The sequence below is a fragment of the Teleopsis dalmanni genome, chromosome 2, assembly GCF_002237135.1.
Source record: "Teleopsis dalmanni isolate 2A chromosome 2, ASM223713v2, whole genome shotgun sequence".
Taxonomy (NCBI): Eukaryota; Metazoa; Arthropoda; class Insecta; order Diptera; family Diopsidae; genus Teleopsis; species Teleopsis dalmanni.
Window position 1 is genome coordinate 194,136,022 of NC_051847.1, and position 15,955 is coordinate 194,151,976.

Sequence of the window (15,955 nt, forward strand, 5' to 3'; positions counted from 1 at the left end):
CAGTTATTTATTTTTTCTCTTCTTTTACCATATACAAATACAAATTAAAATTTAAATAAGATATCATAAATTATTTTTAACTCATTACTAATTTATTATAAAATATATATGAAACGTGTACACATTTTCTAAAGAATTATGGAACTCATATAGTTCACAGCTATAACATTTGAAACATTAGTTACTGTTGAAAAGTCCTTCGAATTTAATTTTTTGTAGCATTTCTGGCAGCGAACATTGCACTCTCATAGTATAGCCACAAAGCCACATCTGCCATTAGCATCAATTCAAGTGTTGTTAAAGCAGCCCAGGCATCAGTGCTCTTCTTTTTTGGATGTGTTATGGATTCTGCTAAATTAACAATAGATTGAATTGTATCCTCAAACTTAGCCAATACTGCAAACAAGAGAACCAATATAAATAAATAATATTTATATTACATATTGCATTATTATATTAATATATATTATATATATTATAAATTTATGTTAATTAATAATATATTAATTATATATTAATATAATCCAATATTAATTGAAAAAATATTAAAATATTTAGTTTTTAATTTAATAAATTAATTTAAATTTAATTTTAACTAATTATCTTACTTGCATCCATAATGTATCAAACGAAAGTATCTCCTTCAAAATAAATAAATGAATTGTAATTGGAATTCCTGCAAAATATAATAAAATTTCAGTTATATTTTTTTGAATTTAATATTTTTAAATATAAAAAAAATATATGGAAATATATATATATATATATACCTATAAACAAAAACAATCTGTATTAAATTAAGAATATGTGGCTATAAACTGAATATATTCCACAGTATGGTTATGAAACAATATGAGTTGAGTTTTGTTGGAAATGGTTTTGAAACACCAATGCAACATGAGATAGTGTATTATCAAAATGTAAGAAATCAAGAATTGTCTGCCCCTAACTTAGGTATCTTTTTGCATGTCATCTAAATGTCATGCAAGTCTTTAGCTATCATACTTCTTCTTATCCAGATAGTCAGTAATGTGTGCAATGTTTGATAGAATTTGACGCCTTTTTATTTTTTTGGTACAAAACATCTTTTTGAACACTCCGAACTGATCCTATACATCATACAATACATGAAATACATTAACGAGGTCCCTAATTGTCAATTTTTGAGGGCCAAATCTTTAATGTCACTAACGTGTTGTTTATGAGTTGATCCCGATAAACCTCCAGGCTTATTTTTGTCCTCAACGCTATCTTCGTTCTCTTCGAATTGTTTATATCATTTGTAAATATTCTGTGTGACAGATTGGTAACAAATGTTAACAATATTATATAAAATATTTAAATAGTATTTTTGTTAAAATAATCTCAGTAAAATAGTTTTAATTAAGAAGGCATACAAAATATTAAAGTCAAATTTAATTTCATATAAAATAATTTTACCTACCACAGCATTTCCTTTGTTCCTTTCTTATACATTTTTATAGTTTTGTGGTTTTTATGCTTAAAATGGCTTTTTGCTACCACAGTCTGTCTTTATAAAACATTTTTAAAAAAGGACGGAAGTGCAAAATGTTATCTCATAGTCACATTTGTTATAAGGACACCTTCCCAGACAACCCAGACAGTTTTTTATCATTATTTTTAAAAATTTTATTTGTTCATTTTAAAAACTAAGGTTTATAAAAAAACTAATTTATTTAACGAAGCTAACAAAATGCACAATTTAAAATTTTAAATTTTTATACTGAATTTTAATATACTGTAAGCTATTTTATCATATATTTTTATTTATTAAAATAAAATATAAATAAATTTAAAACATAAAATCTTATGTTAAATTAGTAGAATTCTAGCAAATATATGGAAATTATGCTTAAAAAGAAATCATAACTACCATTTCTCGAATTATAAAAATCGCACAGAATGCAGTTTATAAATAGAAAAGAAGCCATTTATTTTTAGATTGTTTTGTATCTTTTTTTGATATTTAAGTGTTTAAAGCAAGACTTTCTTTTTATTTCAAATGCAAATCTCATCATGGAAACACGCAATTAAGATCTCACCTCAGCCACAAAACAATTACCATAATTCAGAAAAAAAGCCAGACTAAAAGCTGCGCTGTTGGGAAAAATGACGGCAAGTTTCTTTTCAACACCCGGCATTGTTAGATAAAATTTTAGCCTTCCGTATATTTTAAATGGAAATGTAGTTAAGATAAAAAGTGTCATTTAGGAACTTAATTATCACGACTGCAAGGCAATGTAACATTTAAGTCTTGAATATCAAAACTTGTGTGCATTTAAAATGGAACTATTCATTTAAATTCTATGCTGGAGTAATTCCATGAACTCCTCTTAGAGAAGATTAATGCTGAAGTTTCTTTTCTCTTTTTGTAGTTCGTAAATTGATAGTTAAGTGTGTAAATAAGTTTCTTTCTTCATTTTTCATATTAACTTTTTTATGTAGTGAATATAAAATAAATAACAATAGAGCTTTTATCTCTATTGTGATTTAATATAATTAAAAACTATTATTGAAATAAACAAAAACGCACTGTAATTATTGTTAAAATACTGTAATGGTCTGAATGCATATATATAACTTACATATAATTCCTATATATTTATGGTTAGTTTTTATATATTTTTTAAAAAAATTTCAAGTTATTTCATCTTTAACTCATGAACATCAATCGAAAACCATAGATTCTATTAAGAACCATGTACGCAAGCGATTAAGATATCCAACGATTATTTGATCACCTACGTAATATGAAACGAAGATAACTGTGAAGCAAGTACTTAATATATCGTTTTACACACAGAATAGATGCGGTCAAAAAATACATAAGGTACAGAGCCCTGAAGCTATATGCGAAAACCGACAGGTTACCTTACTTAGTGGTATCTAATCTTAGAGTAATCACTAACTGCACGGGGTGGTACATAAATCTTAGATCAGTCATTGAATAATCACGAAGCTTATGAGGAATACACAAATTACTCAGTGAGATGGATGAGACTCTGCAGAAACCCCTTTAGCTATCGAAGAGTAAAAGTACACTAACTCGGAAAAGATTTAACATTACTCACAGCGACAAACTTTTTCTCAGAATAGCATTGCTATATTGCTAACGGCCGTGTTTTGTAGAATGTCATGGGCTCGTCCAAATGATCACTTTTGGGTGTTCATGAGTGAATGTGTTCATGAGGGTGTGATGGGTATAAGATGTTTTTTACTCGATATTATGCAGAGTGTCGCAGAACTTGTAATAACAAATATTGACATTTATTACTGAATAAAACTGCTTTGTCTAAATGACGAGGCACAGATAGCCTCGGCTCTCATGACCAAATTTGTACCGACATATTGTAGCTTTTCTCACTCTCAGTTTTATAATTTACAATGAAAACAACAATAATTTTGCTCATGACTTAATTTATTCACTTTTATGTCCACCAAACTTTATTCAAAGTCTTTTTACTGAAAAGAGTGAATGCTTAACATAAATAGTTTATTTTATTAGACTTTTATGCTTATAAAAAGAAAAATTTTTTTAAAATTGTTGACATTACTAAAATGTCCTCATAGAGCACAAAACACCGATATGAAACTACCTCTTAAAATAAATGGAAAAATTATTTCAAAATTCATCTAAAGAATCGAAAACCTTTGAGCGTTTCTTCTAAACGTTAGCAGTTAACCGAAAACAAGCTAAAGAAACACTCATACGCAGTGTTAACTTTAGGAACACACTTTCGCGTAAAACATTCAAAAGTACCAAAACCCCTTAAGCGAAGCAACTTTTATACTTCAGAATAAATGTGCAATGTGCCAACCTTTTAAGCGCATCTAGAACATCCATTGGGGAATATATGTATGTGTAAATATAAAGAATGAATTACACATACTATATAAATTACACAAGGAATATTATAATGAAATGAAATTGGCGTTATATCAAAGATTCACTTTTAAAACGAACATTTTGTTAAAGAAATAGATAAATTAATAAAAGTTTGTCTTTTGCGGTGCACATAAATAGAGATACATATAAAGAGCGGATGAGATTAATTAAAATTTTTAGACAAATTATTTGAGAGACAATTTTTTCCAGTTATTTGGTAAAATCTCTTGAATCAAATATGAATTAATTTCAAACAATACAGCAATAAAGTAATATCAACATTTTGGTTATACAGTCAAACCTCTCTATAAAGAAGTCGTTGGTGCCTGCAAAAAACTTCGTTATAGAGAGAACTTCGTTATAGAGTTCTTCTTTTTTATAATTTATTATTTTATTTAACTTAAAAAAAACTGTTCTTTTTGCTTGTTTGAACATTTTAACTTTTTCCTTGTCAAGAAACATTTCCAACATGTTATTAGACTTAAAAATTCCTCTCCAGTCGTGAACCAAATATGTGCCCTTCCCTATTATAAACCGAATAACATATCCACAAGCTCATATCGAGTATGACACAGCTTGTGTATAAAAAAGTTTATCATAAGTTATAATGTATTAGTTGAGTGTTTATCTTGCAATTGAATAAATTCGTTACAGAGACGTTCTTTTATATGCAAAAATTTGCTTGCGTACTTGAAAAAACTTCATTATGGAGAGGAATTCACTATAGAAGTTCACTATAGAGAGGTTCAAATATATGAAAAAATTTGAAAAATCGTTGTGTATTCAACAAAATTTCGTTAGATAGAGGAATTCGTTATACGAAGGTTCGCTACATAGAGGTTGGACTGTACATTATAACAATAATACTATAAAATATCGACAAGTTCCAAGTTATATATAAAGTGAATATATAATTGAGTATATATAATTGGGTTAATTAATATTCATTTCTTTTTCCGAAAGTGTCGCTTCTTATAACGAAAAGAAACATTTTCAAACTTAGAAGGGTTCGAATAGAAATGAAAAGACAACAGCAAGAATTTTAGTTAATTTATTGAAATTTGGCTAGCCACACAACGCTGTTTCAAGTATTGCCAAGTACTCATTATCAATGGTCTTAGGAAATATGCGAATTTTGTAATAAGTTTGTAGTCCGCACAAAATTTGTTTGCACTTAGAAACGATGATTAATCGTGTTTTTTCATAAGAAGCCAAGGCTGTACAAACTTTCATTGCTTGCAAGTCTTTTCGTCACTTTTTATTTTTTAAGGGTTCATTTAGAATTTATCTTCTTTAAAAACCAATATTTTATTAACACATAAAAGTCAAGTTTTCCATTGCTTTGAAAATCAGAGGTACTAGTATTAGAAGTATCAATACCAAAACCACCATTTAAATGTTAAAACTTTCTAAAATCTTATGAATTCATTAATTATATAGTTTTTATATAGTTCTGATTTCAATTTCTATTATAAAATTTTTTAACTTTCACATATAGATATGAACATTCGAAAATTGACTATATATATCCGTTTTCATAACACTTTTGTATATAGTACTATATATATCAAAATCTGTATGAATAATATGCAAAAACTCAATACAAATAATATACATTTATACATGCTCATATATATATCTTTAACAAATACCAACAAACATCTTAAATGTTAAAATATTTCAAGAAAATTAACATTTTGCAAAAAACTTTCTAAAACTGATATTTAATTTTAGATACGGAAGCGATGTAGGAGAAGATATTTTTGTGACATGTCATTCAAAGTTTCAGCTCACATACTCAATTAAAAATTTAGCTTGAAATGTTTTCTACATTTCAGAAGCAAAGAAAATTAATTTTAATGATTAAAATTGTGTGTGAAGCGTACGAAACTTTCAGAAAATTAAGGTTTAGTACATTTTTGATGATGCACGAATAATTTATGTAAAATTTTATCTTCAAGATACAGTTAACGCACTTATTTTAATTTTTCGTTATATTTAGAAAATATTTTTATCCTTATATTTCATACTTTTTATAAACAAACGCAATATTTTTAGAATTTGCATCTACAGTTTTTCACAGTCCTGAATATGGATGTAGTTTCTTATGATTAGAGAATATATGTTTTATTCAAATATCAATATATCAATATCAGATATCAATTTTAAATATATTATTCGTTAACTGAGAGCGTTATTCGGGATCATGAATGCCATAATGATACAGAGTTATTCATCTTACAGCTCTTAATCCATTATCTATAACTTCTCGGCACATAACTGGAATAGCCTGACCATAACATAAAACATATGCTTTGAAAGTTTGGTTTTTTTTGTTTTTAAACCATGTGTCTTCCATGTGAATATCTTGAATAAATTAGTTCTTATTTGGCGTAATACTACGCCATTTTTCAGAAACTATTGCTATTGCAGACCAAATGCCACACCATATAGTAATTCTTAAAGATGCAATAACAATTCAACAGTTGTTTACCAATATATACACCAAAACAAAAATTCAACTTCATCAACCAGGACTATAGCAATTAAAATCACTTGAAGATAATTAACTCTAAAGAAGTTTGCAGGTTTTATAACGTAGAGAAAAAGACACTAAAGCAGGTTCTGAGAATTTTATTGACATTGATCTATAAACGAAAGTAATATCTAGGTATGCAGTTTCTATCGGATGATAGATGATATCGAACTCCTATAGTGTCAAAATAAGACTCAATAAAATAGGTGAAATAGTACTATTTGTCAAGGAAAGTGGACTTAAAGAAATACTATGAATGCATGATAAAGACACAATAGATCTGTAGGTCACAATGCAAAGCCCACAACATAATAATAATAATGTCTTCAACTTGTATTGCTATTATTGTGTTATCATAGCAATCTACACACTTAATATATTTTTTATTTACCTAATTGGTATTCACAATATATTCCTCAATGAAATTTAAAGTAATAAATATAGTTTAAAAAATTATTTTTTATTAAATAAATAAAAACATTGAATAAGGGATCTAAAACACAAATCATTGCTTATAAAGGATTTATATTATAAACTCCTCGCTTGTAAAAAGTTAAGCTAATCTCATTTAAATTTTAAAACAAAAGTAGCTTGAATTGACTTTTACTCTTAAATTCTTTAAATGTTTTAAAAAGATTTTAAATATATTTTATTTTATCCGCACATGCGCGGAATAATTGAGAACAAAATCGGCCAGCACGTGACTTTTGTTTACAATGTAAACAAAGCATAGATGTAAAAGCTGAAACTGCTAAAAAGGATTCAAAAGGATACAGCAGTAATGCAGCATATTTTTAATGTTCTTCACTCCATAGTAAATGTACGTAAATCGTAAAATCTCAGTCAAGAATGAATGCAAGAATGAAAAATGCAACTGCAACCCAGTTTTGCGTTGCACATGGATTTACTAAGTCCAACTAAAAATGTTCTTGTTTTTTTGTTTCATGGACATGTAATCGCTTCAAATGGTGAATTGCAGTGTTCTTGAAAAATCAAAGAGTTTTTATCTATTTTGCAGTACCTGAAGCATTTACATGAAGGACATCACATTGCTTTGTAAGCCAAAAGATAATAGATATATAAAAAAAGAAAAAAAAAATTATCTCTAAAATGCAAATCTTGTGCTCAATGCAGAGGTTACCTTCTTCCAGCAGTTTTCTAATGTGAAAGCAAAAAACTTTTGATTAGAAAAAATATTTTTGAAGGTAGTTTTTTAGTACGTATAAAATACTGTACTATACCAAAATCCTATTCAAAAGTTTCATTTTATTTAAAACTGTACTCAGCACTACAGGGTATGTGCTTAATTTGTTTATAAATTTTCTGTAAATAGAAAATATATGTCATATGTTATGTATAAATATTTATACATGACTTGGTATAAAATATTATTTTTTTTTCTACTGACCATTTTATTTAAATAAAGAAGTTATGAGTTTTAAATTTTATATAAATTTTTATTTGACTTCATATTAATTATGACAATGGTTTCATATTATTTATACTTCATAATATGTAGAGTACCTATTATTTATTTTAATTTATCTGACATTATTAAATATTCAGATTTACATTTATAGCACAAATCAGCTGTTTTTTGACTCTACATGAATTTTAATCAAAGATATTTAATAAGTAAAACTCAAGTAAATGTGCACTACAAAATAATGACTCACTCTCAAAAACTTTTTGACCTTACTCGATCTTGGGCACGGGAACAGAAAATAGTAAAAATTTTGCTGAGCTACAATTTTAAAGACACTGTACACAACAATGTTGTCAAATTACAAAACGAATTAATTATTGAAATTATTATTGAATTATTGAAAATGTTTTGGAATTTCGTTTTTTTTAAATCAAATGTATATATTTTGTGATAGGTTATACTTGTATAAGTCCCTATAATATTCTAATTGCTTATCTTCGTATTCCTTAAGTGCCAAATAGATTTATGCAGTAATTACCAAACTGTGGAAGCACTTAAAATTAAAATGCAACCCTGCATTTTCATAGCACTTCATAACTAGTTTTATTCGTTAAAACTAGTGAAACTGTTATAGAATGATACAACCATATTAATGTAAACACCATTTAAGTATACACATATAGAGTATGTATAAATACATTTTTTACTAACATATATAAAATGCTATATGATAATGTTGGAGTATTAAAAAAGTGTTTAAAATTTTATCATTAATTCCAACATGAATCTGCATATATATCAAGTACTAAACTAACCGTTTAGATGCGACTTAATTTACTATTAACTTACTTAGTCCTTCAGCTTTTATGACAGAGCTAATTTGCAAGAAAATATTACTTGATTCTAGTTTGACAATTCGAGATTTCTGAGCATGTTACTTCGAAGTTAAAATATTTTGACAGGTAATCGAATTTTTTATACCAGGTCAACTAATCCAAAAATAAATATATTTTTACAAAACTAGTTGCTGAATTTCTGATTATTTGTGCTCTTCAAAATTTTATTATTGAAGCTGATAAAAAAAATTTTTAATAATTTCTTGTGGTCGCATTCACCGAACACACATTTGTTCACATTTCATCGAAGGAAACATATGTTTTTGAAACAAAAACTTTTTGTAAAACCAAATGAAATCAGAAGTGTGGAAATCAATTGAAAAATCTAATATATGGTAAATTTAATATATTTATTACATACAATATATGTTAGCAAACGCAATATATAAAAGAAATTAATATAGTTTTATCACCTTTGCGCAAGATAATATTATAGATAAGCAAAAATATATGTTTAAATAGAAAATTAATTTGGTGTGACCATCTCAAAGCAAATAGCAAGTCAATTGCAAAACCACTATAATAGCTATTTCGATATGACTAAAGCGCGGTGCTGGCTATCATTTTTGAATGTCTCTCAAGTTGCGTTCTCTCTTGTTCAAATATATTCTAGCGACCGAACTTGAATATGCTCACATTCAAAAGTTGTCATTCAATCAAAATTTTTGAAGAATAGGGGTGTTTACTCACGCTGTGTAACCATGCAAAAATGTGCTTTTGAATAACAAATACTAGTTTTTGGGTGACAGACTATCATGCACAATATGTTGGTGAGAAGCTGAATGGTGAGCACGCCAACATGTTGATTGCTTGTCATTCAAAGGTGCAGACTATCATATTTGAGTGTCGTTATTAGATTTTCTTTCTTGAATGATACTAAAAATGCTTAAGACTGAGCGTTGAATCAGTATCAAGAAATCGATTAATCAGAAAATTTCGTCTTCGTCTGTCATTTAACCTGAGTGTTACATATAGTAGATACTATACTTGATATAAGTGAAGATTCTAAATTTATAGAATACATTTTAATAATTTCATTTAAGTATTTTAATTTTAACTCAATAATTCTGTTAAATGTTTGACGCTGCAGAATATTGGTTATAGTCCATTGCATTAACAAAGACCTCTGTACAACAAGAAATCAAGTCACTGGACTTGAAACTAACATCATTGGTATTTTGATCACCCGATAGTTAGTTCTAAAAACTCTGTGTGAACGGAGTTGAGTTGAGTGTCGGTAGAGCTAAAAATATCTTTTTAATAGTTATAAAACTTAGTAATATATAGTAAAAGAGAGTATAAGCTTAACTTAAATGTGTTCATGGATTTTAAAATTGGTAAATGATATACAGATTTAATTATTTATTTACGTTTCTGTTTTAAATTTGCCATCGACACATAATAAAAATAAAAATAAAAAATTGTGTATATCTGTTAATCAGTTTTAGTGCGAAAAAAGTGTAATGTACATTTCAATCAAAATATTATTTTGCTACCATATAAGAGCATATCTATTATTAAAAAGTCTCGAACTTCAGTTTGTTTACTTTTCAGTCGCAAAATCGTTCGATCATTCACGACTCATTTAAGTTGTTACTTCTCTTGAGTAAATAAACAAAAGATTCAGAGACCAATTAGCGATAAAAAAATACATATGGAATTTGAGACTGACAATGCAGTCTGAAGCAAAACAGATAAATTTCTATTCTATTTGTTTATTTTACAAGCAACTCGTAGTAGGATCGAAGGTCTTTAGAGTTTAAATTTATAGTTGGAATTATAATACAATTTCTGCTGATTTTAAAAATTAAAAGCTTGAGAGATTTTATTCCACCTTTTAAATTAAATTTAATTGATTGGTATAACTAAAAAATTTTAAAGAATGAGAAACTAATATGTATCTAGAATTACGGACATACAGTCGATTTACTTGAGTGCTGAGTCGTTGCTATAGATACATTGTCAAATTTAAAACTTTTTAGTCAGATATTTAAAGAAATTTTAAATTTTTATAAAAGTAAAAATTATTAACGTCAAACGTTTCAAATTGTATTTTATTAGCACATAATCTTCCTAAGCCGTACTGAGAATTTTAATCAATTTAACCACAATTTACAGAATTTGGTAAGTATTCGACTTAAAACTTTTTAAAACATTACATTTTTAATTATTTTTGCATTTTAGCTCACTGAAACCAATATGGATGAAGGAAATACATTGATAAATGTTGCACATGTACTTGAAAGTATTTCAAATGAATTGATCATTGAACAAAATAAATACAGTCCAGATTATTCGCAAACTGCTCATCATTGTGTTGCACAGTGGTATTATTATCATCGATCAAAATGGTTCAAGTACGAAAGAAAATTGAATGCACGTATCGAAAAAGCTTACCAAGAGGGTGCAAAACGCATGTACATTACTTCTGGACCTCACCTGGAATATATTGATTTTAAGGCAATGAAGGCTGTATGCGACAGTGCACATATACCAAATGCTTTCTTAAAACGTGAGGAAGTTGCTTCAAAAGCAATTTCACCACTGCCACCGCTATCAAAATTTGTTATACCAGGCTTAGCTATTGCAGTGGCTAATGATATTGTTAACAAATCATTATCGTTCTTGGATAATCGTTTTCCTGATCTTATTGATACCACCAAGGAACGAATTCAAAAAAAACAAAATGCTATTATGACCTCAAGTAAATATTCGGATAGTAAAATGAATTCATCTGGCTTTGATATCAAAAAAAATGGAATTAAGACTATTAAGATCAACAAACCAATTCACGGATCTCTTATCGAACGTGGAGGCAATGAGCTGTATCGACTAACAGACATTTTAGTACGTGCAACTGAAGAGAATTCGATTGCTGTTGGTGCAGAAACAATTGAATTGTTGGAATCCACCAAGAAAGAATTGGAATTATTAAATGAATTAAGTTATTATTCTTTTGTTAAAGAGTAAGTCCATTATGTAAATTTGAACAACTTTTTATATCTCATTTATAATTTTATTTTTCATTTTTACTTAATTCAAAAACAATCTAAAATTGTTTTTAAGTATTTAAAGTTACAACATTTACTACAGTTACAACAATTAAAATATTAATAAACATTAATATAACTTGTTTTTTTATTTATATATTATAAAACCATTTTTATAAGAAGCATTTGCATAATATAGTTAGGGACCCTTTTTCATTGCAAAAAGTGAAATTCCCTAAAACCACATCATCTTTAATGTGATACATCAATGATGAATAGATGGTAGATGTGCATCTATAGGCAGAATACGCAATTTATCATTAACTATCCGTACTGATGGTGCGAGATCTCATTATTTTTTTTTTTATTATTACTTATATTTTTTTCTGAGTAAATAATTATTATTCATGCATATGGTGCGGTATCTCATTACTTATTTCATGAAAATAACCTCTGCTTCTGTTTTACTATTTCCACAAAAAATATTCTTCTACTGCCATGTCATACATCTAATCTGGGCATACATCTTAATTTGGGAAACCATACTGTTTTAGAACACTTGTTTTAATAACTCTTTGATTTCTGTGACAATATAATATGAAACGCAGTTTTCTTAAAAATTCTTTCGATGTATATATACATATATCGGAAAAATAAATCAGGAACTGGTTATTATGATATTTCGTCATTTAGTTTGAACCGATTTTAAGGAAAAGCGTAGAATTTTGTAAGTACTGTTAACAATTAGTCTAAGAAAATATAATAATAAGTCAACACATTATTACAACCACTATGAGTTTTTTCTTGCTGGTTATTTTTGGTGGCAAATTTAAAGTCAGAATATCTACATTTTCTTTTAAATTTAGGCATGACCAAAAAGTACCAAAATATTGTAAAAATACGAAATTGGCAATACTGATGTGATAGTCTACATAACATGCACTTTCGCCATAGACCGAAAGAGCCAAATTTGCCGCGTTGGAGAGGCTTTACAGAACATGGCCCTTACAAATATTTTTGAAGTTCTATATAAAACTTTATAGCACAGCATAGGACTACTCCCTTATGAGAGCACACTACCACGTTATACAAATTTCTCAAAAACAAAAAAAGACAAAATAGAATAAAGAGCACACAATAATGGTCAGCGTATATATTTCATGCTCTCCAATAAGGCACAGGGCTATCATCTCTCTATATCTCTTTAGTTTGCCCATATTGCTCAAAAATCTGTTAATATCTATTGTTAAATTGGCATGCCCGGGAGGAGATGGAGTCTATGAGTCATATTCTATAACATATTCTATGTTCATATTCATATTCTATTCATATTCTATGTACAGATGAAGTTTCTTCAGTGACCAGACAGATGTTTGAGACTTAACTTCTACAATCCACTAAATTTCAACTGAAGAACTAAATGTGTTAAACTAGAAATAGCCCGCAAAACGAGAACAATACCCACCCTTCATCTTACCTAGGTATTCTATAAAAAAATTTAAAGGTTATATAAAATTTCTCAAAATTCAGTAAATGAAATAAAATAATTTAAGAAGGAAAAAATATTCTGTAAACGCAGAATTAGAAGCCAAATTAAATTGCACTGACAAGATTTTAAATTGCTGCCACTGTTGCACTTGAAGTGGAAAATTTTCATTTGACAAACAATATTTTTCATTTCAGATAAAATGCACTTAGATGCACTTAGCTCCTCATTTATACTTTTCACTTCATTTCATTTTGGCTTTATCTTGTACGAAATCAATGGAAGGAAGAACATCAGAAAAATTGCTGAGTAAACATGTTTAAAATGCAATTTAACTGGAAAATTGAAGTTAAAAAAACAAAAGAAATAACGAAAGCATTAATTCAGAGGTTGAAAAAATATTTAGTTTATCGATTTTTATTATCTCCCCCCTCTTAAAGTAATCACTTGATAGTTATGGCTTTTGGAAGAAAACAATTGGGAAGGAAAGGAAATTAGTCGTTCATACAATCAAAAGAGAACTACAAGCTAGATTAAGGCACATAAGAACTCCTAAAAGCGAGAGATCTTAAATGAAAATGTCAGAGTCGATTAAAGATACAACTGAAAATTTGATTAAAACTGTACATATAAGCTACAGGGATATCAACTTATTTAAATCCTTTGACTTTAGAAACTTGAAGTTAATGAATAATTCAAGACATTATATATAAACTCAGTCATTGCTCCTAAAAAAAGAGAGATGAAATAATTTTGTTGTAAATTTGCCGAATGCAAGTGCCATATTTAATTTTCCTATATATATACAAAACAAATTACTATTATTAAGGCCTAAGAAGATGCATTGTAATCAAAATAGATCTACTATGTATGATTTTGCATTTTAACCATGTACGTTTAGACTTTTTGTAAGTTTTTGGAAAATTTTCGCCTACTACGTAGCAAACTTCTATCTCTCAAGAGTGGAAGAGTATGAGTAAAAAAAGTGTTCTGTTTATCTCGCAAAACAGATTAATATTAGTATCGGAAAACCTTAATTTATCGACCAGTAGTAAAATATAGTAAAAAAATGGTAAAACTAGCTGTAAAACTATATGTAGTATCAAACATTTCTTCGAAATGATGGTCCCATTCAAAATATTTTTATTATAAATGTAATGTTGATCTGTAAGCTACGCATAAACCTATTAGTCTCTAGCGATACCAAGTAAAGTAAACTCATGTAGAGCTTGTTGTAGACATTTTTACGAATTTTAAGAAAACTTGAAGCTCCTTCCTTGTGACAAAGTCATCAAGGATTGTCTGAAAGCTTTTAAAATGCGTTTTCAGACTACGTCCAAACAAAGAAAATCAACATTTTTCCCAGCTAAGAAGACTTTTCAATATTTTGAACAGAATTTATTTTTATGTCATTCCATATAATATGTCCTGCTGGTGATTTAAAATTTAATTGTTAAGAATATTTTTCTTTTTCAAAATATTTTAAAGCTAATTCCAGCCAATTCATAGATATGAATTTTATTTTTATATCAATAACTTTTCATATGAATTAATTCAATTTAAAGTAAATTAGGGTATGAGTTTATTTTAATATTGAATACACAGAATTTATACACTAAACAGCATTTATGCAATTTGTTGAGCTTATCCAGCATTACATCCTATAGTATGCGATGATAAATGTACTATGTACTGAAATGAGATGCTCCAACCTCATTAAGATATGCAAATTAAATATTGTCATGTGTGGGAATTATAACATCAAGAAAAATTCCACAAAAAAAAATTATTCTGATTATTGCCTTCAGCAAAAATGAATTCAAGACGTCATTTCACGTGGAGATGTTTAATTTAAGGAAAAAGCTAAATTGGGTTTATTTTTGGAGCTGTTGAAAGAGAATTAGTCCTAGGAGTACTCACACAATTTATGCAAATTTCATTTCCACATCTTGAATATTAATTTATCAGATGGAAAATTAATATTTAAATAAATAATTCGCTAAGATAAAAGTATGTAAGACTCATAAAATCAAATATGTAAGCATTTTTAAATTTGAAATGGCGATTTATGCTGATTCATATTATATACTTACTATCTTAGTTGTAAAGTACGGTAGTTAGTAGTTAATTAAACTTTTTTAAATAAATGTCCATTTTTGACTTTAAACATAGCATGATTTTTCTATAAATTTCTATAACAACTTCTGCCTTGGATACATTCAGAAGCAAAATTAGTGCAATATTAGTGTACTATTAGTGCGTTTTTCGACATGGTCAAAATAATTATTTCTTTTTAGTGTGAGTTTTTAAATCCCTATCAATTTTTGCTCATATTCAAATTAGATGAAAATTATTTCATTATTTGTTAAAAATATGACATATTGAGATACAAGCTGGACGGCTGGCTTTAGTGCCTCTATATAACTTATATTATTATTGTCTATCTGTATCTTAAATAAGACTACATCATTCAAGCTTTGGTTTTAATTATATGTGTTTTACTTTATTTTAAGTACATTTCTCTACTTTCAATTGAGATTGACAATGAACTGACAATTAAATGACAATGTTGTTATGATGGTTTTTGCAGTGACATAGTCAAGAATGCGCCAAGAAGCGAATGTACTTAGAAAATTGTTTTCCAAGTATATATGACATTTTTTTGTAGTGTATTATATGTGATAATACACTATATATCATCAGTGGTCTTGGAA

The 15,955-nt window shown here is 27.7% G+C and overlaps 1 protein-coding gene across 1 annotated transcript; it reads left to right on the forward strand.

The window, feature by feature from the left end:
- The first annotated feature begins 8,895 nt into the window (after window positions 1–8,895).
- Window positions 8,896–11,751, forward strand: LOC119681432. The gene is made up of 3 exons (XM_038094619.1): window positions 8,896–9,100; window positions 10,827–10,889; window positions 10,950–11,751. Exons 1-3 carry the CDS (start codon window positions 9,098–9,100, stop codon window positions 11,733–11,735), a joined length of 852 nt encoding a protein of 283 aa, XP_037950547.1. The 5' UTR covers window positions 8,896–9,097; the 3' UTR covers window positions 11,736–11,751.
- Window positions 11,752–15,955: the final 4,204 nt, after the last annotated feature.